At 45.7% G+C, this 27,435-nt stretch overlaps 1 protein-coding gene across 2 annotated transcripts; it reads right to left on the bottom strand.

Moving 5' to 3' along the window:
- Positions 1-27,435, bottom strand: notch1a (notch receptor 1a). Of its 2 annotated transcripts, XM_012867977.3 has the most exons (34): positions 27,167-27,435; positions 25,983-26,064; positions 19,026-19,288; positions 18,604-18,942; positions 16,751-16,873; positions 16,419-16,652; positions 16,173-16,328; positions 15,879-16,064; positions 14,845-14,958; positions 14,119-14,232; positions 13,349-13,582; positions 13,139-13,249; positions 10,770-10,962; positions 10,528-10,673; positions 10,278-10,391; positions 9,571-9,690; positions 9,323-9,475; positions 8,997-9,225; positions 8,698-8,899; positions 7,576-7,729; positions 7,291-7,475; positions 6,992-7,124; positions 6,651-6,908; positions 6,443-6,555; positions 5,775-6,346; positions 5,240-5,683; positions 4,978-5,123; positions 4,633-4,846; positions 4,448-4,532; positions 4,171-4,333; positions 3,714-4,012; positions 3,458-3,605; positions 3,270-3,367; positions 1-2,516 (listed from the first exon to the last, which is right to left on the bottom strand). In XM_012867977.3, exons 1-34 carry the CDS (start codon positions 27,222-27,224, stop codon positions 1,260-1,262), a joined length of 7,440 nt encoding a protein of 2,479 aa, XP_012723431.2. In that variant the 5' UTR covers positions 27,225-27,435; the 3' UTR covers positions 1-1,259. The 2 variants fall into 2 exon arrangements, with proteins under 2 accessions (XP_012723431.2, XP_012723432.2); XM_012867978.3 differs by lacking the exon at positions 10,278-10,391.

The raw sequence follows: 27,435 nt of genomic DNA, 5'->3' as shown, positions 1-27,435 counted from the left end.
TACATTTCTTTAGCTTTAATTGTATCTTTTTTTATTCAATCATGAAAACTTTACAGAACATTTTTAATCTGGAAATATTTCTTATCAAACTACAACTGTGCATGAAGAGTCAGTTACAGTTATTTATCTTAAAAACATCTTTACCTCTGGATTAGTTTATAAAACATGACACGTAGACACCCTAAACCCCACTCCTTACCAAAAAGAGAGGGCGATGTCATTAAACGCACAAAGGTCCCCACTTCTTTTACAAACAATTTTTCCTCCTTAAAGACATTTTTACAAGAAATCTCAAAACGTACATTGCTTTTCGTAAGAAAAACGAATTTAAAGAAAATGACACTGGCACTAAAAACAGTGGCAAATGTAACATTTCAACATTCCACATCAGGTCTGCAACTTTAACACTTGTCAGGTTAAACACGGTAACCATAATCAATGATTCGTACAGCACTATGAGACAAAGGAGCGATCCTTGCATCATAAATGGTCACAAATCAGTAACTCAGCACCAGCCCAGACCAATATCAAACAAAAAAAAAATAGGCTCAGAGTCTCTCATCCACTAAGAAACATTATTTGCTTTTAAAGGTCCAAAAAAAATTCCAAATCCTCTCATGTCTTTTCTCCTGCCTCTTGCTTCTTTTGTTATTTAGTTCACATAAGACAGTGTAACAAGCTTTTAAGGAAAGGTGAAATTTTATATAAATATATTAAATCAATGTCTAATACAGTGATAAGACTCAGTGAAATGTAGTTCAGTAACAAAACAAGTCACCTAAAAAAGGACAAAAAGAGGTTAAAATATATTTAATTAACACTGAACATTTAAAATATTCTATGTAGGTTGGGGAGAAAAAAAATCTGTACAAAACATAAAACAAACCATAACCCACAAATAAAATTTGTTTGTGTAAAACCTATGAAAAAAAGATTCAAATGAATCCAGTGAACATATCTACATGAAACAAATAAATAACCAGTGTATACATACAGGAGGCTTTCTCGCTAATATACACACCTTTTTGACAGTTTTTAATGTTCTCATACTTAAAAAAAAAAAGCATAAATATAAAATCTTTTCTTTTAGGTAAAAAAAAACAACACATAAATAAATATAAAAATAACCAAAACTGATCATATTAGTTTAAAAACTGATGAAAAGGAAGAGTTTTCAGCCTTGAGAAAAGCTTCTCACTGTCTTTCTGTCAGAGTCTGCTTTCCTATTTGTGCTGCGTGTTAGAGGTGCGATAAAGTCTTTATTTAAACTGGTCTGGAATTAGATTCATCTGTGAGTGAATACTTGTTGGTGGGCTGGAGATGCCCTCTGACCAGTCGGACAAGTTGGAATGTGGAGACGAGGTGGACCACTGGTCAGGAGAACCGGGGGAAGGGGTTAGAAACGGGTGGTCAGGCACCTGTAGCTGGTGGTTAGGCGTGTTGTCCATAGGTCCTGTATAGCTATGCTGGGAGGGGGGAGTGGGAAACTGGGTGCCGAGCATCTGCGTCTCCTGGGACAAAACGGTGCGGATGGGAACCGAGCGGCCCGAGCTGCCGCTTGGCTGCATGTCAGCGCCGTTCAGCTCAACGTTCGGGAAGCCCTGGCTCAGCGGTTGACCGGCCGCGCTGGAGCTGGAGTTCTGGTGCTGCAGCTGCCGGGAGCGAGGCTGCTGCTGCATCATGTGCTGGGATGAGCCCAGGTGGCTGGTCGGCAGATTCTGGTAGCCCACCATCTGGGACAGAGTGGCGGTGCTGACGCCGTGCAGGGCCCCCATCATGCTGTGTGTCATCGGCAGTCCCTGGGTGAAGCTTCCCGGCTGGCTCACGCCCGGATGCATCCTGGTCAGCCAGTCGCACTGGCCTCCTCTGCTGCCACCTACAGATGTGGTGCCCTGGCTGCCGGGGCTGGACACCGGCAGGTGGGTGAGGCGGGGGGGATCAAAGGACATGCAACTCAAATCCTTACCCATGTTAATCTGGCCTGTATGGGAGTCCCCATTGCCCTGTAGGTGATTCAAGGACATAGGCGACTGCTGGAAAGGTGATGGCATAGGAGGAGAAGCCACATCGGAAAGGTAGCCATGAGGTGACTCTAGTGACTCAACGGGGGACAGAACAGAAGTTGTGTCTAGCAAGTTACTCTTTCCATCCACTGGCTTCTTCTTCTTCACCCTAATATCCTTTCCCCCATCCTTCCCTCCCTTCCCACCAGAGCTCGGCTTTCGAACCTTCTTCCCAGAGGGCGTCGGCTTGAGGTTGCTGAGATAGTCATTGGGGGAGCAGAGAGGTGGAGAGAGGGTGGAGGTGCTCAAGGGCCCGCTGTGCAGCCCAGGACTCCGAACCACGTTATATTCGTCTAGGAGGCGGACTATATCGTGATGCATGCGTTCTTGGGCGATGTCGCGGGGCAGCTGGTCGAGATGGTCAGTGATTTCCCGGTTGGCAAAGTGCTCCAGAAGAACCTTTGCCGTCTCATAGCTGCCTTCACGTGCAGCAAGAAACAGCGGGGTCTCCTCCTAACAACGACAAAAACACCAGAAACCACGGTTAGAAGCAGAAACGGACACTACATTGTTTCACAGAAGTGTTTTCACAGAAGTGAAACTGTTCACACGCTGTAATACTGCATTTACTAAATTCACTGTATTTTATTAGTATTCTATGGAAATGGATCAATGTTAAGTAGCACTTAATTGTAGAATGGAGGGAAGTAGGGTTGTTCTTCTGGAAGGAGAACATCTACACTGATATTTAGTTCTAGCCCTCTTTCCTATCAGCTATGACCAGCTTTCCTGTCCATGGTGAACAAACCGTTACCACAGCATGATGCTGCCATCACTATGTTTCCCCAAAGGAGTGGTGTGCAAAGGCAGACATGTAGTTCTAGTTCTGCAACACATGGCATTCCACGTGCAGACCAAATATTAAATTTTTTCTCCAGCTCTTTTTAATTGATTTTCTTCTTGCCACTCTTATGCACAAGTAGAATCAGATTCAGTGACTTTGGAAGGCAATTGGTTACACTAGATTTTAAAAAGTAAATGTAAAACAGCAAAGGGGGGCAGGGTGAATGCAAATGCATGTTACACTTTTTAGATAGTAATTTGTAAAAAAAAATAAAATAATAATAATAATAATTCCCCAATGATAAAGTTTGCACCTCTCCATATGTAATGCCAATGAAATGCATTATAAGATTATTGTATATGTGACAAAGTGCAAAAAAGAAAACAAATTGAGTGTAAATAGTTTTCTTAGTTTGCCCATACCTTGTTGTCCTGCATGTCTTTGTTGGCGCCATTTTTCAGCAGCACCACAGCAGCCTCTACATTATTTACAGCGGCAGCCCAGTGCAAAGCAGATTTCCCTGCAAAGATTTTTTTTACATTAAAAACGGTTTATCATCATCAATGTGTAAAGGTGTATGAAGACGACAGGGCGATAAAACTTTAGCTACCAGAATCGTCAGTGGCATTAGCGTTAGCGTGGCAGTTGATCAGCTCTTCCACCATGCCGTCGACAGCCAATCGCGCGGCCAGAATCAGGGGCGTTGTTCCATCATGCATGCGGGCGTCAAGATCGGTGGCTCGATTTCGGATTAAAATCTGTGACGAGACAACCTTCTTCAGTAAAAGAATTTGAGCTGCCAGGCTAAATTCAACAAAAACAGCAAAGCCATGTGGGGCTCTGGGGGGGTGAATGAGTAAGGCTACCTGAAACACTCCCTGTGCATCCGCGGCCACGGCTGCGTGCAGCGGCGTGCGGCCCATGTTGTCCTGAACATTGGCGTCTGCGCTGGACTCCAGGAGGCGCTTGGCTGCATCTGAGCGGGCATAGCGGGCAGCGAGGTGGAGGGCTGTCTCGCCCGTGCGGTCAGTCTGGTTGTGCAGGTTGGCTCCGTGGTAAATGAAGTCGGTGATTATTTCTGCTGACGGATCCTCCTCCTCTTCACTGTTGCCGTTGTCCAGCCCTCCGCCACTGCAGGAGGCGATCATCAGGGGCGTGAAACCATCTGTGAATAGAAGTAGGGGTATTTTGCTTTTGGTTAACCTATTTGTGCAATAATCTTGACTGCAATGAAATTCCAGTCAAGATGGCCATACTGTAGAGATCCAACACCAGCCAATGCCTAAAGTTCGGCGATGAGTCTTTTCATCTTTGCATGCGTACCTGGTCCTCTGACATTGACGTCCATGCAGTCATTCTCAATCTCTCCTTGAGGAGGTGTGGGAGCAATGGATGTTATCCTCAGGTCAGCTGCATCCAGGTGTTGCTGGGTCCATTTCCTCTGGTCTGTATGATCACTCAGATCTAACATCGCCTGCTCCTCAAACTGAGGCATAGAAACATTATTGTAATATCAATAATAATATCAGCGCTACAAATGATGGAGAAAGTTTGTTTAATACGTGCAAAACAGCAAGCGCAAACTAAACGTTCGCCTTACCCTGAAGTGCCTACAGTCTGGATCATCGTCTCCCCATTCGGTTTGATTGTCGTCCATAAGGTTGCTGTCTGAGTTCTTCATTGGTCTTTAAAAAGTACGAAAAGAAGTTAGATCACCTGTAAGCTAAATACTGGGGTGAGATTAACACTTGTTTTTAGGTGTAGCAAAAGAAAAACTCCAATTACTTCAGTCCAACCGAATCCTCTCCCAGTGGCTCCCTGCGCTTTTTGTTGCTGGGCTCCGATACTTTAAATCCTTCCGGAAACCAGAGCTGGCCGTGCTCTCGACGCCGCTTACGGGACACTATGACCCCCAGGCATATGAAGCCCAAAACAGCCAAGCCCAGAAATGCTACATACATGGGGTACAGCTCTGTGGTGGGGGGAGTAGGTCTCACACCTAGAGAGAGAGAGAAAGAATTCATCGTGTTGGGTTTAACATAGCTTTAATTGTATTTTTGTATTTATTTACACATATAATTGCAAAAAAAAAAAAAAAAAGAATCTGAATCTGTAAATATTAAGACTTACTTGTTACAGCTTCAATATAGGGAACGTTGAGGTTCCCACTGGTGGCCAGTGCTCCGAGAAAGGCAGCCACATCGGTAGCGCTCTGGAAGCATTCAGTAGACTGCTGGTAACACTGACGATTGTCAATCTCCAGATATACAATCGATCTATGAACAGAAATGGGCAGAAGTGTCAGCGAATTAGTGTAATACTGCTATGCTTTTTCAAAATCGCAACCAGTGAAATCGCATTCCGATTTTTGTTAAAACTGATGTCTTCGCACCCTTTGACTTGCACGGTATCCAACGATCTACGTCTGCGTCGGCTGACCACGGAGGACACGCTCTCCTTCACCTGACCGAACACGTCGGCCGGCACTGAAGCCCACTCGGGCCAGCCCTCCTCCGCAGAGCGCTTCAGCACGTTGTGTTTCACCAGGTCTTGCTCATTGCCATAGTAAGGGAAGACCATCGGCTCTCCCTTTGCGTCGCGGCGGAACACCACATTAGTGTGGAGGACGCTGCTCAGCTCTCTGAGGAAGGACGAGGAGCGGTTCTTCAGTTGATCCGGGGGAATGTGGACCACAAGAACTAAATGGCCGTCTGCGAGCTTCTCTGGCATGTTGTTGGCGCAGTCCAGGCCATCCCATTCGCATTCTGCATTGTTGCAGCCCTGGTCGCAGTGACCGTCGGCATAGTGGTCTTTACAATACTGATCATAAAGGGGGCTAAAAAGAAAGAAAGAAAGAAAGAAAGAAGAATTTGTCACATTTGGTCAATACCACATTCTATGACTCATCCTAATGTTTCCGGACTTACTTGCACTGCCCTTCCTGTCCTTGACAATCAAAGCCATCATAGAGACACCCGGGGCTGTTACACTGGCCATCGCACTTCCCGTTGTTGAAGTAGCGCCAGCACTGCAGAGCAGCCGAGCAGTTTTGCCAGGGGTCATCAAAGTTGAGGGAGCAGTCGCCTCCGTCCCAGCCACAGGCATGGTTGTTACACAGCGAGTCGCAGATGTGGTTGCCGGCCCACTCGTCACACTGAGGAATCTCACAGCTCACCTCCACTTCTGGAGGCGGTGTGATGTCCCGGCCAAACCCCCCGACGAAGGAGTAGTCCAGGATGTGGCAAAGTAGGCCGTTGAAGTTGCTGGGACAGCTGCACTGGAAAAACGGAGCATCGGGGGTGATCTGGCAGGTGCCGCCGTTGTAGCAGGGGTTTGAAATGCAGAGGCTGTCCGTGGGGGTCAGACACTCGGGCCCGGTGAAGGTTGAGGGACACATGCAGCGTGGGCCCAGGTGGCCGGACACACATGTACCACCGTTCCTGCAATTCAGGCTGCCGCAGGAGCGGGAATCATACTCGCAAGAAGAGCCAGTGAAGCCCTAGAACAAAAGAAAGAGTTTATTGTTTGAATCATTATCACCGATTAGGATTTACCAAACGAAGCAACTGGAAGCGGAGGGTCTAGCCGCACTCACAGGTGGACATTTGCAGATAAAACCATGAGGTGTGTTACTGGCCACAGCACATGTTCCTCCGTTCCTGCAGGGCCTTCCCTTGCAGCCATCGAACACCTTGTCACAGCGTTGTCCTGTCAAACAGAAACATTAGAAACCGAGTCAGTCGCTCTTTCAGACATCTACCCAATCAGTTTCCAAGGATGGGCAGAGGTATGCTTATATGTACCTGTATAGCCGGTGCGGCATTCACAGCGGTAGCTGTTGGGGAGCTGGATGCAGTTGTAAGACCCTCTGGGGTCACACGGGTTGGACAGACATTCATTGACGTCTCCCTCACAGCGTTCGCCTACGTAACCTGGCGGGCACAGACACTGGTAGCCTCCAATGCGATCCACGCACTTTCCATTGTTGAAGCACTTGGGCTCATTTGTGAGCGGGTCGCTGGGGGGGTTGCAGTCGTCCAAATTGATCTCACAGTGCACGCCTACAGGGAGATGCACGGCATTAGCAAACACATCTAACACACTGGCCCATTTGAACATTTGACTTTGGTACGCAGATGTGCACCTTGTGTCCCTCTAGGGCAGGAGCATTTGTAGGTGTTTATGAGGTCGATGCAGGTGCCTCCATTCTGGCAGGGTTGAGACTGACATTCGTTGATCTCTTTTGAGCAATTCACACCGTGGTAACCAGGGACACACTGACAAAAAAAACAAACAGCAGAAGTATATTTAAATGATCAACGACAGGACAATAAAAACATTTATTTCCTAAAAATTACTCTGGAAGGTTTCTTTTAAACTATATGAAAATTCCAGTCAAGGGTTTGCTTCCTTTGACTTTTTACTTAATGTTTGTCCCTTTACCTCACAACTGTAACCTCCAAGATAATCATTGCAGGTCGCTCCGTTCTGGCAAGGATTAGGGGAACATTCGTCCACCTGTTCCTGGCAGTAGCTCCCAGTGTAGCCAGCCTGGCAGCGGCAGTAATGCGTGTTTCCAGCATCCAGACACTGGCCCGAGTTCCTGCACAGCTGAGACACCTCAACACCTGCAGTCAAGAACAGTAGAAAGGAGTTAAGGATCTTGCCCCCCACCCATACGGCTTTGTCAAAGATTAAAGCAGTGGTGCATGATGTGAACTATTATACCTTGCCGTTTGGCTGCGACTTCGCAGGACACACTTGGGATGTCACAGTAGAGGCCGGTCCATCCAGTCTGACACTGGCAGGTGTAGGAGGCTCCCTGCTGCCAGCAAGAACCTCCGTTTTTACAAGGGGAGGAGTCGCACCAGCGCACGAGACTCTAAAAAGTGAAACATGAGTGGAACACTTTATAGATGCTGTATCAGAAATATTAAGAAGTAATTTTTCTACGACACTGCATTGCTTTAGGTTTATTAATCGAGTATTGTTTTATACTTGAGCCTAATTTGATACTTGAAAATTTGTCAATTGTCATCATCAGAACATTTATTTCAACAAGCAAAGAACTTTTGAGCTCCTGTAAATTATATTTAGAAACGATAGGGTGTCATATTTGCCTTAGCGCCGATATAATAGATACAAAAATTATGGAGGAACTAAACAGGAAGCATTTTAATTTTGAAGAACCACAAGTATTTTAATTTTGTTAATCATCATGTAAAAACTGTTCTCTCCTTTACTCTATATTACAATGCATTGGGTTTGGAAGTTTCTCTACTTCCCACTTTGAGAGGTTTAGTGGGATTCTTAGCAAACCGTGTACTGAATAAATACAAATTACAAACTAATAATAAACAGAACAGAAGATGCATTTATTTTGAAGAGGCTAAAAAGCATTTGTTTGTATTGACACTAGTTTATTAGCAAGAGTACATGTTGTCTGGGGTATGATACTATTATTTTGTTATAAAATTCTCAAAAGTTATTCAAACACAGGTTTCAGCTTAATCGGTCATTATTATGATGCTACAGCTCACAAGAACAGATTGTTATAAACCAGTAGTAGTCCACGATCTGCAAACGTCTATGAGTAATACACCCAAGGCAATTTGTGTTTTTGCAGAATGTGTGCCTCAGCAGGCGGAGCTGTGGTCTGTTGCATACTTACAGGCTTACTCTTACCCCTGATTACATGAGAGGAAGATTGTTCATGAGGCTCAGGTACCAGACCTCGAGTCAATTCAAGTTTGCACCCATTGCTTTTTAGACATGCAACTTAAATCCAAATCTGAGACTCAGTTCGCTATTTCAGGTGTGCATCAGTGTCTCGGTGCCCTGTAAGCATACCTGACAGTTGACTCCTGTGTAGCCGTGAGGACAGGTGCACTTGTAAGTGCCATAACCATCGAGACAGGTGCCTCCGTTGAGGCATGGTTTGGAGTCACACTCATTGATGTCGTACTGGCAGTAGCTTCCAGTGAATCCGGTTAGACACAGGCAGGTGAAGGTGTTAATCCCATCCACACAAGTGCCGCCATTGAAGCAAGAGCTGCACAACAAATAAGGAAAACGCAATGAGATTAGTTGTAAAATTGCATTTCAGTAGATTACTGGGTGAATTGGGTAGACTAAATGAGGTAAACTACCTGTCGGTGCAGTCATTGGTGTTGATCTCACAGTTGATGCCGCTGAACCCCGGTGGGCAGGTGCAGGTGTAGCTGTTGACGCAGTCGGTGCAATTAGCCCCGTTTTTACAGGGGTTGCTCTCACACTCGTTTATGTCGTGCTCACACCTGCTGCCGCGAAACCCGGGCAGGCAGGTACATGTGAACCTGTTGACACCGTCGCGGCACAGGCCTCCATTGCTGCATGGATCTGAAACAAAGCAGATGGATTGTTTTGGTTTTTTTTTTCCTCATGGAGTTTTTAAATCGTGGGAGGGAAGCCGTCACAGCTGAGGTCAGCGGCTCACTTGGTTTGCAGTCGTCGACGTCTGTCTCACATCGTTGGCCGGCGTAACCCGGCTGGCACTGGCACTGAAACCCACCCACGGTGTTGAGGCACGTGGCGCCGTTGCGACACGGGCTCTTCACGCACTCATTGATGTCGAATTCACACGTCTGGCCTTTGGTTGAAAAAAAACACATTCGTTTAAGAAAAACAATGACCTGCGAGATAAAACTGAAAGCCACACGCACACCACCGCTAATAGATGCAAACCTTGCCATCCTTCAGGGCAGATGCACGAGAAGCTCTGATAGTCCTCTGCCTCCTTGCATATCCCTCCATGTTTACATGGTCGGGGGCTGCAAGGGGCCAGTAGGGTCTCGCAGTTTTCACCTGCCGAAGAAACAAACGTCACTGTTAGCATTGGATGACAACGGGCAGCAATTTCCTCAACTATAGGCTTTAATTGGCACAAATGATCACGCTCTCTACATATCTTCCCTGACGTGTTGAGTTAAAAACATCAGCTTCCAAATCCCAGTTTCCATTCCACTTCCTTATCCGTTTCCATGACAACTTAGCCAAACAGGAAATGTCCTTCTACTTCCTGCTATTGTTTGATCTTAGACAGGAAACAGGACGTGGCAGTAGAGAAGACATGTGCTTAGAGTGCACTTCTGCAGCTGAAACGACCCGCTTTGTTATTCCAGCGCACATACGCTGCTTTATCCCGGCCAAACAGACGAGCCGATCTTTCCACGCACAGAAGCCAAAAACAGACATCCCTGTTCTTAGCTGGTGTTTTCTTAGACAACACAGGATGCGGTGGGATAAAACCTTTGCGCGGAAGCTGCGAGACTATCTCTATGCTTTCAGGCGTGCATGCAGAGCTGAGACAGCGAATACATGATCTCGAGAATCCAGCAAACAGAGTGACCCCCCCCCCCCCCGAGTGAAAGATAAGCCCCTCTATGGCGTACCAGTATAAGGCAGCAAACAGTTGCACTTGTATCCAGCCACATCATCAATGCAGGTTCCCTGGTTGAGGCAGGGATTGGAGGCACACTCATTGATGTTAGTTTGGCAGTTAGGTCCTACAGCGGCAAGGATTAAAAAAAAATAAAAAAAAATAAAAAACACACCGGGGTTAGATTTTTGTTTTCCCCCACCAGATAAGCAATCCCTTAGCACCAGCAGAAAAGCAAGTGGAAAGAAAGGTTTAAGACTGACCGGTGAAGCCAACTCTGCACGTGCAGTGGTAGCCGCTGGTCATGTCCTTGCACGTTCCTCCGTTCATGCAGGGGTTGGAGTCGCACTCGTTGTTGTTGATGTTGCAGTTGTTGCCGCTCCAGCCCGAGTCACAGGTACATTTATAGCTTCACAAGACATAAAATGAGTAAGTAAAAGACTTTTGTTTTGGATTTTGTTTCCCTCTCTTTATCTCTCTTCTTAAAACCTTTACGTGTACTCACCCATTAATGAAGTCCTGGCACCGGCCGTGGATGCAGGGGTTGCTGGCGCACTCGTTCACCTCTGACAAACAGGTGGGATCGTGGTAGCCGTCAGGGCAGAGGCACGTGAAGCTGTTGACGCCATCAATGCATGTACCACCGTTGTGGCAGGGGTTGATGACACAGTCGTCTATGTTGATGTTGCACATTGTGCCTGAAAAAAAAATGTAAATAAAATAATAGAGCAGGGTTTAAAGATTGCGTGGCAAGTCTGGCTTTTATGGGATGTGGCACCTTTTGCTTTGCTTGCAATTACAAGCCCAATTTTTTTGGGGATATTTTGTATTTCAAGAAAAGCATATTTTTGTCTGTTATTATTGCATATTATTGTCATATTTTCAAAATAACCTCAAGCGTGGTCAGATTGGACAGAGATCAACTAAACATCAATTTTCAGGGTTTGTCACAGATTATCAATTGTATTCAAATCTCGACTTTGAAATTGAATCGACCATTTTTACACCAACCCATTGACCTGCGTGCTGCATGTTTAAAGTTGTTGTTCTGCAGGAAGGTGCACCTCTACCCCAGTCTCCTGTGTTTTAAAAGCTTCTAGGTTTTCTTTCAGGCCTACCCTGTATTTACCTCAATGCATCGTCCCTTAAACCTCGTTTAGCTTCCCTGTCCCTGCCAAAGAAATAAAGAACAACATCTTCACAGCGTTATACAAGCACCACCATGTTTCACTGTGAGGATGGCGCGTTCTAGATGAAGTGCGGCGTTGGTTGTTTTCGGCAAACTTTAAACAGGAACTCTTATGACTCACTTAAGGTGGACAACCGTGTGTTGGTAGATTTGCATATTTCTATTATTAGATAATAGATGACATAATGTAAAGCTTTGGATATTGCTTTACAAACCGACTTGCTTTAAACCACTCCACAACGTCATCTCTGATGTGTTTGGTGCTTTTTCCACCAACGCTGCGATTGGATTAGACACAGATGGACTCTGTTTACTAATTACGTGACTTCTGAAGGGAATTAGTTGCACTCAATGTTATTTAGTGGCATTATTGTAAAAGGTGAAGTAAAAACACCACGATTTTTAGTTTGATTTATTTATACACTAATTTGTTCTGGTCCATCACATACAATTCCAATAAAATATGCTCAAGCAAAGCACTCTTTCTACTGGGATCATCACGGAGTGCAGCTGATGTCTAGCGCGGCATCCCTTAAACCTGCATAATATGCAGGCTAGGATGATCTGTGGTCAGTGCAGCTTTTGGCTAACGGCGAAATAAAGTCTCCCTTTTTTTTTAAGTTCAATAAGCAGAAGCCACAGCAGCTCCAGTGTGTACCCAACCTCGTGGCCCCTGGAGGCCTTTTTTACTTCTACCCATTGATTAAATGGGGCCATGCTGAATAGGAGGAAGCTGGATCTGTGAGAGGGAGGTGCTGCCAAGAGAGAGGGACTGTGCATGTGGTGTGTATGTGGTGGGGGTAAGGCCACTCTCCCTATTCTCACCCACACCACCTCCCCGTTCCATGAAGAAATAACCTCAACCAGGGCTGTTTACGAGGACAGAAGGCCAGACCTATTTAAAACACGGCCAAGTAACAATTAACCCCCCCCCTCCCCACCACCACCACTACCACTACTACCACCTCTGATCTCCTACCCATGCCCCCCCCCCAACCCCCACCTCCTTTGCTCTTCATCAATCAGGAGAGGAGGGACCAACTGCCTGATATTTGGGCACAATAGACCTCTGTCCCTCTGTGTATCGGTCCTGCTGTTCCCTCCACACTCACCCCATGAGTACAAAAAGATGGTGGAGAGGACGGGGAGGAGGCATACACAGCAGCCTACACACACACACACACACACACACACACTTGTTACCTCCTCGTCACTTCTTTTGTGAAATAATCACAAAGCAGCTACCAGCCAGAACGAGCTCTTTTGGGCAACGAAAGGAATGAAGACAAGTCGCCTGCTTGCTGTGATAAAACTTTGTAGATAAGCGGCCGGCCACGCCGTTTTACGCACACACACACACACACACAAAAAAAAACATTGGATATGTGATTAAAAGCCAGTCTCTCTTGTCTTTTGAGGATCACCCTATAGAATCTTTCCAGGCTTAACATCACAGTCTTTTCAGAAGGCAAACAAAGTTAGAGCTTTGTGTGTGTGTTGTGTGTGTGTGTGTGGATCAGGTTCGTGGGGTAGTCTTCCCTTTCTCTCTAGCTGTCTATCCCACACAAGCAACCCGACACCATTGTTCCACGGCAGCGCACCCGGTAGCCACCTGTCAAAGCTGCCCCTCCCAAAGCTCAGAGGACCCTGCCCCCTGCACCTGTAAACTCCGGCCAGCCACTCACCTGTATAACCTGGCTCACATGCACACTCGTAGCCATTGATCTTGTCGATGCATCTCCCATAGTCGCAGGGCTGGCTCTTGCAGTCGTCCAGGTTCACCTCACAGTTGAAGCCTGGTGTGTGTTTTAGATGAGTTAGAAAAGGTAGGAGGAAGCTGCAGACATTCTCCTCATGGAGCGCGTGAGCAATTAAAGCCTATCTGGTCTTCTCACCCGCAGTGCCTTTGGGGCAGGAACAGATGTATGAGTTCTCCCTGTCCTGGCAAGTGCCTCCGTTCCTGCATGGCTGGCTGAGACACTCGTTGATGTTGGTTTCGCACAGGCGGCCGGTGTAGCCGGGGTGGCAGTAGCAGGTGAAAGAGGCCAGGCCATCTTTGCACGTGCCGTAGTGGCAAGGATCGGAGTAGCACTCGTTGATGTCGATCTCACAGTGCTGCCCCGTGTAACCTGAAGGAGAGGAGAAAATGGTTCGATAACAGAATAACAGTTATAAATTATACTGAAAGAATATTTTATTTGTATTTATGTATACTTTTATCGTATTTTTAGCATTAAATTTATTTTAATTATATACCAACATAATTGAAAAAGCTTATTTAATAAATTATTTAACAAGTGCTGCTTCTGAGCTAAAACACAAAGCCCTCCTTCCTTCTGGTTTACCACCTCTAAATCAGAATATGAATGCATTTATCTCAGTACTCAAATAAATACTCAATCCAGTATTGCAATTTCCCCAAAAATAATGCTAATTTCTTTGTTTTCTGTTTACTTTTTATAGATTTTTTGTTATAAAATGGTATAAAAATCTGACTAATCTCAGATACGTTGCATTAATCTGAACAGAACACAAAAATAGGCAAAGGTTTGCAGAAATAGTTGCTAATTTATTTGTTTATGTGATTGGTTTAAGTCATTCTTAAGCTTTTCATGTACCTCAATAGGACACAAAGATTATGCAATGTTGCAAATGAAGACTGTACCTTCAGCACATTCACATGTGTACTTATTGGGTCCATCAGTACATTTGGCTCCATTCTTGCAGGGCGTGCTGGCACACTCATCGATATCCACCTGACAAAGATTTCCTGAAAATCCTGTAATTTTATTTTAAAAAAAAAAACAGAGTTACAACATTTTATTTCCAAAGTTAAGTATAACATGTCAATTTAAAAATAAACAAAGCTTGCAATGTTATCACCTAACAGTACAGTGTGCATAAATGTAGAGAACTTCACAGACCAGTTGATTTGCATTTGAAATGGTTTCTGCAGGAGGCTGAAAGTCCTTACAAACCTTTCTACAATGGTGGCTCCACTCTACCCCCTCCCTCTCCCAGCTTTTCGCAGGCAGTGAAATCTTTAGTTTAAATCACAGCACAATGGCCCCCAGCTCAGCAGCTCTAAACCAATCCCTGCCCCCCAATTTTGGCGCCTTAGCGTTGCCCGCCAAATATGCTAATGCTGGTGCAGCTTGGTCCACTTTGTCCAATCTCCCCAGAGTGGGTCCAGAGGCACCATTAGAAGAAGTAAATCATTAACGTCCAGTCTATGAGCCATGTGTGCTACACTCATTGACAGATTGGTTAATGATACCCTCTTTTATCACTTATTTTCCTCTAAAGCGTTTAAATTGCTTCAGTTTCATTTAGCATTATTTCACAACAAAATTTCAGACAATGTTTCACAAATTTCCATATGTTGTCTCACCTTTGGGACACTCGCAGTGGAACGAGTTTATCTTGTCTACGCATCTTCCATTGTTAAGACAAGGCTGGCTGGCACATTCATTTGTGTTAATGTGGCAGAACACACCCTCATATCCTGAAATGATAGGAATAAGCAGTCAAACTTGCTTCCTTTGCATGTACTGAATCTAAAAAACGTAAAGAGAACAATCGTAGTTTGGATTTCTGCCTTCCCTATCCTGTATAAAACTGTTAATTAACGAAGTTACGACGGCAACAGACGACAACATCTGACTGAAATGAGTTGTTTGTTGTTCGAGTTGTGCTTCCTGATTTTTCTGATGTCACTTTGTCAAAAATGTCAATGATGCCTGCAAACTGACATGTTTAGAAGATCTTAAACAAACGTTGCTTTCTTAGAATCTGCTGCTGCAGATTTACCATTTAGCTCCAAGGGAAAATTCATCTCCAAGTAAATCTTTTCTGCGTTGAGAACTGCTTCCTGTGCCCTGCTGACAGGACGCTGCCCCAGACAACCCCCTTTGCTTTTTCAATGATGGAAGCATATCTCTGTTTGCATTTCTACCGCTGTGAGGTCCATGCATTAACAGCCACCTCAGAGCAAGTACAGCCTAAATTGTTTGTACAACATCTGCCACATACTTTTTGAAAAGTTAGCTGCTACTGGTAATGAACTATTTTGGTCAATTGGGTTCAACGTGTGTGGGTTTTTTTCAGGAGAGTATAAATTGGCTGCTTTTGCCAACCCCAATTACGTACCTACACATCACCATTTTGTACTCTCCTACTTCCATTTGACACCCATAAACATACACATGTGCTTCAGCTGTAACCCATCACTTATTTTTCTTTGTAGTTAAGTGTTAACTATAGATGTGTACAGAGCTATAACAGTGTTCAAACCCTGTGCATATATGAATTTGATTGTATATTATTTTCTAAAATCTTCGTAATGCTCCTTTTTCATGCATTTTGGTTGTGAACCCCATTGAAAGAATAGCGATGCACGCAACTAAATGTTTAAAGTTGCCTTACCTGGCATACAGATGCAGTGGAATCCTCCAATCTGGTCTAGACAGGTGGCATCATTTTGGCAGGGATTAGATATGCATTCATTAATATCCATCTCGCACCGAGGTCCCTCGTATCCTTGAAGACACTTGCACTGGAAGGAGCCTTGGGTGTTGAGGCAGCGACCACCGTGCTCGCAAGGGTTGGCACCTACAGCGTGCAACACGCAAGAAGTCACATACCCTCGCCTAACTTTCATGCAACAATACAAATCAACAAAAGTTTGTGAAACTATAGGGGGCTAACTTTGTGACGTACCCAGGGAGCACTCGTCAATGTCCTGGTTGCAAGCTGGTCCTGCGTAACCCGGAGGACAGGTGCATATTGCCTTGCCATTTACTGGGTTGGTGTCACAGTTAGAGCCCTTCTGACAAGGATTGCTGATGCAGGCATCGTCGAGGTGGCACAACAAACCTGTATGACCAAACGCCCCATTTTAATCACTCCTTATTGAGGTCTGTCCTCAAGAGTGCGTTTCCTAAAGAGCTCCGGTGACAGTCTTACCAGTGCGTCCGTGGGGACACTCGCAGAAGAACGAGGCCACGCGGTCGTGGCAGGTGGCGCCGTTGTAGCAGGCCGCGCTGGCGCAGTCGTCGATGTTCTCGCTGCAGTCGTCCCCCATCCAGCCGTTGACGCACACGCAGTGGTAGCTGCCGTGCGTGTCGTGGCACGTCCCCCCATTCTGGCATGCGTTGGGCATCAGCTCGCACTCGTCCACATTGTCGGTGCAGTACTGACCTGAAAGGGTCGATGAAGCAGAGCAAAAGCCATTTTAGTGTCAGAATGGTTCAGCTGTTGAAGTTGGTGTACAAATATAGTATAGGGTTAGAGATAACCTGTGTAATGAGGTGGGCACTGGCAGTTGTAGGTGTTGACTCCGTCCACACACACGGCACCGTTCTGACAGCTGTGACCTGGACAGTCGTCGATGTTGTGCTCACAGTGCTGGCCTGTGAAGCCTGAAAAGACAGAGACAAAGACCAAAACGGGGCTCAAAAGCTGTGCAGTGCAGTGGACACAGACCTGCCCACTTACATGTGGTTAATAAATCACATTTCCTTCCTATCCTTATCACAGCAAACATAAAAAGATAAGCTCTCCATATCCTCGTGGCAGACTGTTTTAAAGCCTTCTAGATGACAGCGCTTGCCTGTGTCCTCCTCAAACATCAAAGCCCAGAGTAGGAGTTTTACAGTCTGATTAACAATCAACCCGCGGCTCCGCAGGTGCCCGTGCAGCTTCACTATCTAAACGCATTCCAGCGCAGGCCCCCAACGGGAGACACACAGCACGGATTAAACTTTAACACAAAACAAACCCTCAATATCCGCTTATCTAAATAACATGTCCTTTCCCCCGACTATCAGCGGACAACCAGATAAAAAAAAAAAAAAAGCTGAACGTTTCATGTAAATGGATCACATTTGGTTAAATGAATATTCCAGAAATTCAGAAAGAGGCGATTTCAGTGTTGAGGGACACAGCTAGCGACCGTAACCCCGATGTTGTAACAGCTTTGGGTATCCAGACACTAAAGATGGCAGACAGATTAGCTACAAGTGGGTGGGAAAAAACAAGATATCCTTTAGAGTGTGTGACCTAATCAATGGGGTGTGTGCCTCCACAAGCAGTGCGGTGTGCCGCTTTGTGGGTTCAGCGCTCATTATCACAGGAAACTTCTGCATGACTACATCCTGCCAGTGTAGGCTGGCAAAGAGTGGGGTGTCCTCGCACCCTCCCAACCAGATCTTATCACAACACACTGCTTTCCAGGTTAAACATTTTTTTAAAGGAAAACAATTACGGCAACTAAAGGCCAACCCCAACGTGTTCTGAAAAGACGAAACAAAGCTAATGGTAAACACAAGCCTTCTTACGTTGCAACAACGCATACAGTTCACGAGACAAAACCATGCAAGACATGAGATTTAGGTAGCATTAGGAGAAAACTGAGAATCCTGTATTTTTCACAAATAAAGAAATTATTTCACAAAATATGAACTCTGTTTTATTGCTGTCATAATCTCTGTAGAATATTCCACAATCTCTAATTGGGTTTTAAAGACGCTTTGGACAGTGCCTTCCCCTAGAAAGGTTGGTTAAACCTTTCTAACAGCACAAAAAGTACTAAGCTGCATATGATATAACAACAAAGTAGTTTGTGTTTAAGTCTGGGGTGGGGTGTCAGGGTTAGGTTTAAGCTTTAGGGCATGAAAGCAAAAGGTGTATGAATCACAAAAAGGGCTGAGAGAAGTGAGGCCTTAAAATCACAGGGTCTGAGGATCTTCTTTCATTAGCAACTAATGGTTTGCCGCAGTATTCTCACAGTGTTTCTAAATCATTTTGATCTTGTCCATCATCATTTCTTCAACTGAGTGCCTCAAATGCTGCAAGATAAATGATTTAAAAAGTAGTAGGGGCTTCTATAATGCCTTTTCTGACTGAGAATAGTTGGCCTGCCCGATTATTAGTCAAACTAAGAACTATGTCCTGTCTTACTTCAAAATGACCCATAAAATGACCCATATAAACAGACTAAACTTACTTCACCAAATAAAGTACTAGCCCAGTATTAACTGGATAATGCTATGTGGGACAAACTTTACACTGACATGAAATGTTGTGCATTTTAATATTGAATGACCTTGTGTAATGAGATCTCATTTCACCCCCGATGTTTGCGTTTTACCTGCAAGGCAGCTACAGTCGTAGCTGGTTTCTCCCTTCTGGACACACGTGCCTCCATTCTGGCATGGTGAGGGGCTGCATGGGGAGTACAGGGTCTCACAGTGTTGGCCAGTAAACTCTTGAGGACAGCGGCAGTGGTAGGAGCCGACTTCGTTGACACACTGGCCTCCGTTGAGACACAGAGATGGACTCTGGGCACACTCGTTCACGTCCTGCTTGCAGGTTTGACCTTGGAAGTTGGAAGGGCAGGTGCACTTGTAGGTGGACTCTAAAGCCAAGCACTGGCCACCGTTCGCACATGGGTTGGATGCACATGGGTTGGGAGTCTGGCAGGTTTTGCCTGGACAAACAAGCAAAAGAGGTGAGTAAATAGTGGCGCTTTAAGGTGAAATACAATAGAGTCGGACGCAGTTAGCTACATACCTGACCATCCTGGCGGGCAGCGGCAGTGGAAGCTGCTGAGACTGGTGAGGTCACATGTTCCTCCATTGCGACAGGGGGAGCTCATGCAAGCATGGTTCATGGGAGTCAGGCACAGTCTGTCGGTGAAACCCAGGCGGCACACACAACGGAAATCGAAGGTGTTGCCATGGGAGACGGCGTGGCATTCGCCACCGTTGCGGCACGGCGAAGGGCTGCACGGGCTTGGGTATTGGCATCGATCCCCTACGTAGTCACTGGGACACCTGTGAAAAGGCAGGTAGGAGGCGGCGATGATTACAAAACCAGTGCATCATTTCACAAGATTACGGGAACAAACATCCATCTAAAAAGGTGGTTTTCAGGAAGATTGAAGAAGGGGTATAAACCCCCCCCCCCCTCCGCTGAAACCGGACAGGGACAACATGTTGTTCTAGTGTGTCTCTCTGGATTAGGTCCCCTCCAAAACTTGAAAACACATTCTACTGGGACACCAGACACCATTAAATAGTCCAGCCGTAACAGCTTATTCCCATCTACCTTTTGCCCCCACGCTGTCCAAATTCATCCCGAATGACTATGGAGATCAAGGCGACTGTGCCGCCCATGCATGTCCCCATGAAGCGCTGCATTCAGGCCCTAAGCCCTCTAATGTTTCCATCCTATCTAGTCACGAACAATTAGTGCCTCAGTCTCATGGCCCTCTCTAAAAGATTATTAAAAGAAAGACACTCAGGTCCCGACAGTAACGGAAAAATAGTCACACCTCTCAGCAGAGTGCTGGAGATAAATATAAGTGCGTCCCAAAGAATTTAATACCGTTTATTTCACACTCGCTAAAAGCTTGGATATTTGATATGCTGCTTGCGTATACGTAAAGCCCCATCTGTCACGTAAAGGGAGATTTAAAGTCAGCCAAAAGAGAAAAGAAAAAAAAGTGTTTATGTTTGAATTGGAGCTTGTGCAACGATGTGCAGTTGTGCACATGAGCGCGAGTGTTTATGTGTAAGAGAGGGCATCTGTTGGCCTCCGAGTATCTCCGCAGAGAGCAGGTGCGCATGTTAATGAAGGCAGCTGTTGGACAGGGCTCCTCCTCCTCCCATTTTCCTTTCTCCTCCTCCTCGTCCTCCTGTCCCCTTACCCCCCCTCCTCCTCCTGTCCTCTTCTCAGATGGGGGTACTGAAAAGCCAACCTTGCCTCCAGGGACATAAAGAACCCATGTGAAGTCAGCTGTTGCAACTTCTGTCGCCTCAACTCTCTTAAACCATGTGATCCACTCCTAATTCCTCTCTTGCCTACCTGTTCTCCTTTCATTTCACCCGACATCCTCTTTCTCTCTAGCTTAGGCGCTATTTCAGCATCAACTTACATGTCAACATCTTTCCTGCGGGGATTTCTTTACAGGTCACAGCAGTTCGCTTTTACGGCCCTTCCCTTATGTCGCATAAGACTGCTGAAACGGTGATTGTTGACTTAGCTAGGTGAGACTGGTCGAGGGGGTTTAACAGTCCCTCGCGCACCAACAGGGAGTCCAGGCAGTTGCAATTGGCAGACGGCTATAAAAGGTATTTGAGGCTGCTTTGAAGTTTCCTGCTTCCCTTTTCATGGTTTGTTAAAAAAAAAAAAAACACATCCTGGATACTCAGAAGAGGAGTTGAATGCTGTGGTGTAAAGATTCTCACTCAGCAGATTGCAGCAGGCCCTCTTTAATGCTAAATGTTTGCACATGAGCGTGCGCATCAGCGTACGCTAAATAGCTGTAACAGATCCTCTTTGTCGTGAAGTCACCCCATTCAGAGGTATCCACCCACCCACCGGCTGATCAGACCAGCAGCACACACCACGGCAACAGGTCTCTCCCGGCGATGCAATGTCCCCTCAGGCCGGAGCAGATGCTTCCCTGACCTCTGACCCTAAGCACTTTTGTGAGTGTGGGACGGCCTCTTTGCCTTCACTCCCCTCTCTGCTCTTTCCCCATAGGGCCCGATCTGCCATCTGTCACCTCTGGGGGTGACTTTATCCTACAACACAAAAACCGGCCCAACTGCGCAATGTAAAATGCCACTGCTGTGGAAAAAATGAGGAGGTTTAGAGGAACATACAGTGAGCAGGCATGTGTGAACTCTTTGTACTTCCTTTCCTGCTGCTTATGAGATATATATTCGCTCCTCCTCCCGGCAGTTGTATTTTTCTGCCATGACCCTTCATTCATTTTATTCAGTAACGTTAGGCTTTTTTTAAAAAAAACATAACTAATCATTAGCCAAGATCTGACCCTGGGGAGCATATCCCAGCTACTACATCTGTGTGTTCCTACTCAGTTTCAGAGCTGCTGCAGGGATAGCAGTAAACTGCAAATAGTATTTCTTATGGCTTCTTTTCAACAATGATTTTCTTGTTGTATTTATTTGTTATTATTTTTAAATAATCAGTTGATTTATCCCAGAGAAGCATTATGTTATGTTGCTGTAAACTGTTTGCTGAAAGGTTAAACGACAAACAGATTTTTATCTAAAATATATATCTTCCCTGCAAATTAAAAAGAGCACACAGTACGGTCACTTACCTAACTGTGTTTAAGCTCAATGAACAGCGTTTTCCGGCTAGCAGGTTATTGACGTCGCTGTACCCTACCACTTACCTCCAATCCCACAGTCAAAGCAGTGGAAACACCTGCCTATAACTGACCCTCATGATGGTTATTAGAGGGCTTTTTGACCCACAGAACATCGTCCTGATTAGGAGCAATCATGCGGGCATATCACAGGTCAGCTCCACATCCTCGTTGCAGAACAATTTTAACATCTTTTTATAGTCCTTTTTTGCATCTCTTAGCTGAAACTTCAAGCATGTGAGTGATGTAAGGCAGAGTCAGCCTCAGCCATAGACAAAATAAGCGGCAGCTGAGGACCACCAGGCCAGCAGAGGGCCCCCTTGAGCACTTGAAGACGAGTTAATAAATGCATGTTTTGTCCAAAATTTAACATTAGTTAGGGTTATTCAAAATAAATTCTTCATCTGATGAACCTATTCCAAAAGGTACTACTTAATAATGTTTTATTAAAACTCTTATTAGCCGAGCTCTGAATGATGAAAAAAAAATGCTCCAGTAGGCTCAGAGGACTACTGATCAACAAGTGCAAGAAATTCTGACTCCAGTGTAGCAAAACATAAAGAAAACAAAAGGGGTGATCAAGGACTTGCTCAAGGTTGTGGGTATTTTGGAGGTGTCACTTCTACTTTTGACAGCTTCACTTGATGAATGCGAGCTTTCAGAGCCCACTTGAGTGAAATAGCCTCTTATCTTATCGCTTTCCTCTGGCAACCAAGCATTGATCGCCTTGCTCTGATTAAATCCAGATCAGTCCACTTAAAAGCCACACCAACAAGGAATATGGGAAATATCTGCCTTTGTTAACCAATTCAGGGTAACAGAGAAAACCGAATGCTTCTCCATAGGGTACCTCAAACCCTTGTTCCGTCCTTATCCGAGGGGGTTCCTGGCATCCTGGGAATGGAACTGACCAAGGGAGTGTCAGAGCTTAAACCCCATAAAAGCCCAACATCAGTCGGCACACTTAACCTCGTCGTGCACTTGCATGCTCCAGAGCCTGAGCCTTCACAGAGACCTGCCTGGTAATCCTATAGGAGGACAAATGAAGAGCAGCATTCCTGGTGGAAGGGCGTATCATCTCTTGAGCATTGCATCTCACTCAAGGCGGCCTTCTTAAGTGAGACGTGTTCTCAACAATGCAAAGAGTCAGGCAAAGTTGCATACGTTCATCACACGAAGCCCTCGCAGTCCAGTAACGTTTTGTCACATTCAAACGTATTACAGTCAGAAGTCACAAAGTGTTTAAAATACCAAAATACAGTTTAGTCTTCCTTAGCATCATCTGTGACACAAGGGCGAGTTTGTGAGGTCATCACATTTTTAGCCTCTCGGCGTCTTCATCACTGCCCTACCAATGGAAACTAAATTTGACTCACAGCCTTTTGTTCTGCGCTTTCAACCAGCCCACATAGGCAGGTAGCTGCCCAGCACCACAAGAAACAGGAAGTCCCAGACCTTCACATAACCTCTTGGTTCTCAGAGTCATAACCTAGTGCTTCCACCCTATAGGCATGTGTTGTAGCTGTTTCAGCGCAGTCAAACAACAACAAGCTGGGTTCAGCTGTAGAGACGGTGTTAGGTCTTTAACAAAAGCTGAAATTGTTTTTGTTGAGAGAAAAACTCCTAAATCAGTTTACGGGAAAAAAAAAAGAGGAACGAGCCCTGTTAGAAAGTGCAGTGTCTGACAGTGGAGGAATTCATGATTTGTTGTGGTTGAGTCACATGTTCGTTTGCATCATATGATCCAGCCATGCCAAAAGAGCATTATGGTTTGTATCTGTGACTATGTCTCTGCCAAAAGCCTTTAAAAACGTTAAACACTCCGGTGTCTTTGTGGTGCAGTGACAGGAAACAAGAGTACTTGAAAACAAAACCCGAAGTGATTTGAATCAGACAGATAAATAAACAACCAGGCATCGGGCCTTTTCCTGTTTAAGGATCAATCACAAAAAAAGTGTCTGCAAAACGAGCAGGAGGCTATTTTTACAACTTGGACATGAAGAAAACATCCTTCCTTGTGGCTTGGGGGATGTTTGGGGGATGTGGCTGTTTTTCTCCAAAAAAAAAAAAAAAAAAAAATCTGATTTTGTCACATAGCAAACCCAAACTTTGAGGTATTTTATTTGGATCAATTATAGGTAAAAATGAATGTAAAATAAAACACCCTGTGATGGATTATCATATTAAATTACAATAAAATATGAATTTTGTGAGAGAAAAAAAAAGACCACCATCACATAACCACTATTATGTGACAAAATACAGATAAGACCGTTTCCTTTCTATCACTCGCTATAAAGCTTTCAACCGTGGGAACTGTGCTGGAGGAGGATTTAGAGCTTTCTCAGAACTCAAATCTGTGTCACCAAATGCTAACACACGGCAGCGCAAACCACAGAGTGCAGCGTCACTCACGGGTAGCATCTGCGTGCAAGCGCGTGTTGGTGGAATAGGTGGCATGAGGTGTGAAGTCGCTTTTAAACTTTTGAACTTTTGTTTTCCAATTACCCCCCCCCGTTTTTGACGGCAACTTTTGGCTCTGATCTACAAAGGAGTGTCTATCTTTTCTAACCGCAGGTGGACTTTCCAAGCAGGTCACCAAACGCCGTTTCTGGGTGAATTTTTTCCATTGACGGTGATGTGGCATCAAAGCTCACCAATGTGAGCTGAAAGAAAAAGACAGCTGGAAACCCCTCCGATGTTCTACACTCTCACCCATGATTCTCTCAGCGCATCCCCGGACGGATGGCTGCTCGGCTTTGTCCGGGGGGGGGGGGGGGGGGGGTGGATGATTAATGAAAGCAACCAGGAAAGAGAGAGCGCTGGATGGTGAAGGGATGCCCTCATCCTGCCTGTTTTTAATTAGACCGAGCAGAGATGTGGACCACAGTAACAGCTTTGTAAGGGCGGAGGGGAGAGTTTCTGGTGTGCCAGAGAGTGCACACGTGCGGAGGTCTATGTGTGTGTGTGTGTGTGTGTGTGTCCGAAGTGCAGATTAGATGTTGTGAATTGGTGGCCCCGGGCTAGGAGCGGAGCCTCCTCAATAGATCCCTGTTGTCCCCACAGAGCGGAGAAGCGCCTGCCGTGACCACAATCCCAGAGGGTAAAGCGGGCCACCTCTGAGCTTCTTTCAAACTATGCCTGCTGTTGGGAATCACATTGGTAATAATCTTTTTTTTTTTTTTTACCCCTTTGGAATGCACCTGTTGCTGCAACAAAGCTGCAAACTACGTCCACATTTTTTTTTTTTAATTCCATTTTCTGTCACATGAAATATCCAAGAGTCAATCAATAGGCTTAGAGTGACACAGAAGTATACGTAACCGTGTTAGGTGTCTCATCAGCAAACTAATGACATCAGTCCACGTTAAACAAACATGTACCAAGCTGCCACTACGCTTCTCTTCCCACTTGTTTGCCCTCAGATTTCTAGAACTTTATCCCAATTTATCTCGCTCTCTTGACATCCAATCCAATTACATTTCACAGCCATCTGGCTTTCAAATGGAGATCACAAGCACTGAGTTGGGTGGGGTGGGGTGGGGTGGGGGGGGGGGCTTTCGATTCAAAATGATGGAGACGAGCCTTTTGGGAAGGTTGAAGGGTGGGGTGGGGTGGGGGGGTCAGCAGGAGTTTGGTGTGTGTTGAGGTGTCTGGGGTGGCTGTGGCATGATGGGAAGCCCCACTCAGATTAGTCACACAGCATTATTCTGACTGCGGGGACAATAGAGTGACGGGCGGCGGGCGAGCCCCAGCTGTCGCCCGTGAAAGAGCAGAACAACAAGATTTAGGGCTGGACGCGTCCTCTCGCTCCGCTGCTGGGGGTGGTGGTGGTGGATGGGGGGGGGGGGGGGTCTTGCATTCATTAATGGGCTGCTGTTGAAGCAGTGTTGCGCAGGGGGGGACTGCTTTTGTCTTTCTCCTACTGAAAGTTCTGGATCTATACTCTCTTTTGGTTTCTTCACATTTCCAAAGTTTTTCTAGTTTTTTGGGGGGGAACGTGTGTGTGTGCGTAGAAGGGGCAATGCACAAAAATAAAAAACTGGAGGGGGGTATACAGGAGCACAGCGGCCGGCCTAGAGGCAACTTCTGAGAAGGGCCTCTATGGTTGCTGGGTGCAGGACGGCCTCAAATGCTGGAATGGAAAGGAGGGAAGGGGGTGGGGGGGGGGGGTCTGCAGCCCCTTTTCTTTCCAACTGAAACACACTTCAAGGACCACACAGATTTAAAAAAAAAAAATTCACACACACAAAAAAAAAGCTATGCGTAGGTATGTTACGCAGTGTAGCATCCAGCACTATCACATTTCGCTCTCTTTTTTTTTTTTTAGGCTTTTTGTGACTTACTTGCACTCTCCATCTCCATTTGAGGTGGCTTCACATCTTCCTCCATTTAGGCACGACTCAGTGGGCAGGGAGCATTTTAAACCTGCAGAAGCGCACGGGGGGAAAAAAATATTCAGTCTGAGACCCAAAGTGAACTCTAAACTCATCGAATAATATGTGACGTATATAGGCACCTCCTAAACATCTCCGAGTCACACTTTTTTTTTGCTCAAAACGCGCACCTGGTCTATCTAATTGATTTATCACAAGAGGGATCCTCGGGGAGGGGAGGATACTTTAAGGGAGCCTGCGGGTGGACACCGGTGAGGCCAGAGGAGCGCGTGGTGAGAGGTGCGTGGCTTTGGGGGAGCGCACGCTTTTTTTTTTTTTTTTTTCCTTCTTTTTTTGTTGCGGGAGGGGGGAAGAGCGCGCGGCAGCTGCGGGGCTCAGATGCGGAACAAAAGAAATCAGAGTCCAGCACGAGCCATAAAACACTCTCCCCCGGCATTGTTTACCAGCAGACGGGACAACAGTGGACCCCTCCCACCCGGCACTCACTACACTCTCCCACACTTGCAGACAAAAGGTGCCCTCCCTCCATCCCTCCATCCTTCCCTCCTCCTGCCCCCCCGCCCCCCCCCTTTTTTTTTAGCGTTCCCCCCTAAACGCCAGCACACGCACCAACTTATATCCTCTAAGACATGTGGTTTATAACCAGCCCCTGGACCCAGTTAAACAGAGTTTTTTTTTTGTTTGTTTTTTTTTAGTTTCACGTTGCACTGGACAGTCTTTATTTAAATAAAAGATTGAAATAAGATGCTACCGGACTGAACTGACGTTGGAGAAATATCACAAAGCAGCTTCTCTCTAAGGATCCCGGTTCTGGCGGTGCATGCAGAGTTAAGTGCTCTGATTCATTGGAGAACACGGAGGAAGTGAGCGGCGACAGCAGCGGCTTGCCCTCTAGTTAGTGTTCCCACGCTCAATAATATTATTTTAACAAGTTACGTTTTTTTTTCCCTCCCCTCACTGTTTGATGTGCAATTATCCAACGACATCTAAAAGCCTGCATCCTAGATATGAGAAAACAAAAAAAGTCTTATCCAGCACACATATCATTGTATAACTTCTTCAGAGTCTCTGCGCTGAGATCTGAATCGCGAGTCTAGAATAAACACGCTAGATCGTTTACTTTCCAAATTTACCTTGTGAGAGGACGATTGCTGGAATCAGAAATGTCAGTTTCACCAAGAAACGATACATTCCTCCTCTTCGGCTTCACAGACGTGCTGGAGTCCCGCGTTGGGTTCGCATAGATCCGCAGTTTTTGGGGGCTCCAGGGGATGCGACAAAATAAATATCCTTAGTGTGTGGCGGATAGGTTAATCCCAACAGAGGTAGAGTGGAAAAGTCTTCACCAGAGCTCAGATCATAGATGTTAACCAGCTGCTCTTCGAGTTCTCAATGAAATCTA

Source organism: Fundulus heteroclitus, chromosome 8, assembly GCF_011125445.2.
Source record: "Fundulus heteroclitus isolate FHET01 chromosome 8, MU-UCD_Fhet_4.1, whole genome shotgun sequence".
Classification (NCBI taxonomy): Eukaryota; Metazoa; Chordata; class Actinopteri; order Cyprinodontiformes; family Fundulidae; genus Fundulus; species Fundulus heteroclitus.
This window is presented reverse-complemented; position numbering and strand designations above follow the sequence as displayed.

What these genes read in the sequence shown, in the direction of transcription:
- notch1a (XM_012867977.3), bottom strand. Translation starts at nt 27,224, where the DNA reads ATGTATCGTTTCTTGGTGAAACTGACATTTCTGATTCCAGCAATCGTC. An exon ending in GTGCCCACCTCATTACACAG is followed by an intron (nt 16,653 to 16,750) that starts GTTATCTCTAAC and finishes CGACCCTTTCAG; the next exon opens with GTCAGTACTGCACCGACAAT. An exon ending in TGCCAGGACTTCATTAATGG is followed by an intron (nt 10,674 to 10,769) that starts GTGAGTACACGT and finishes TGTCTTGTGAAG; the next exon opens with CTATAAATGTACCTGTGACT.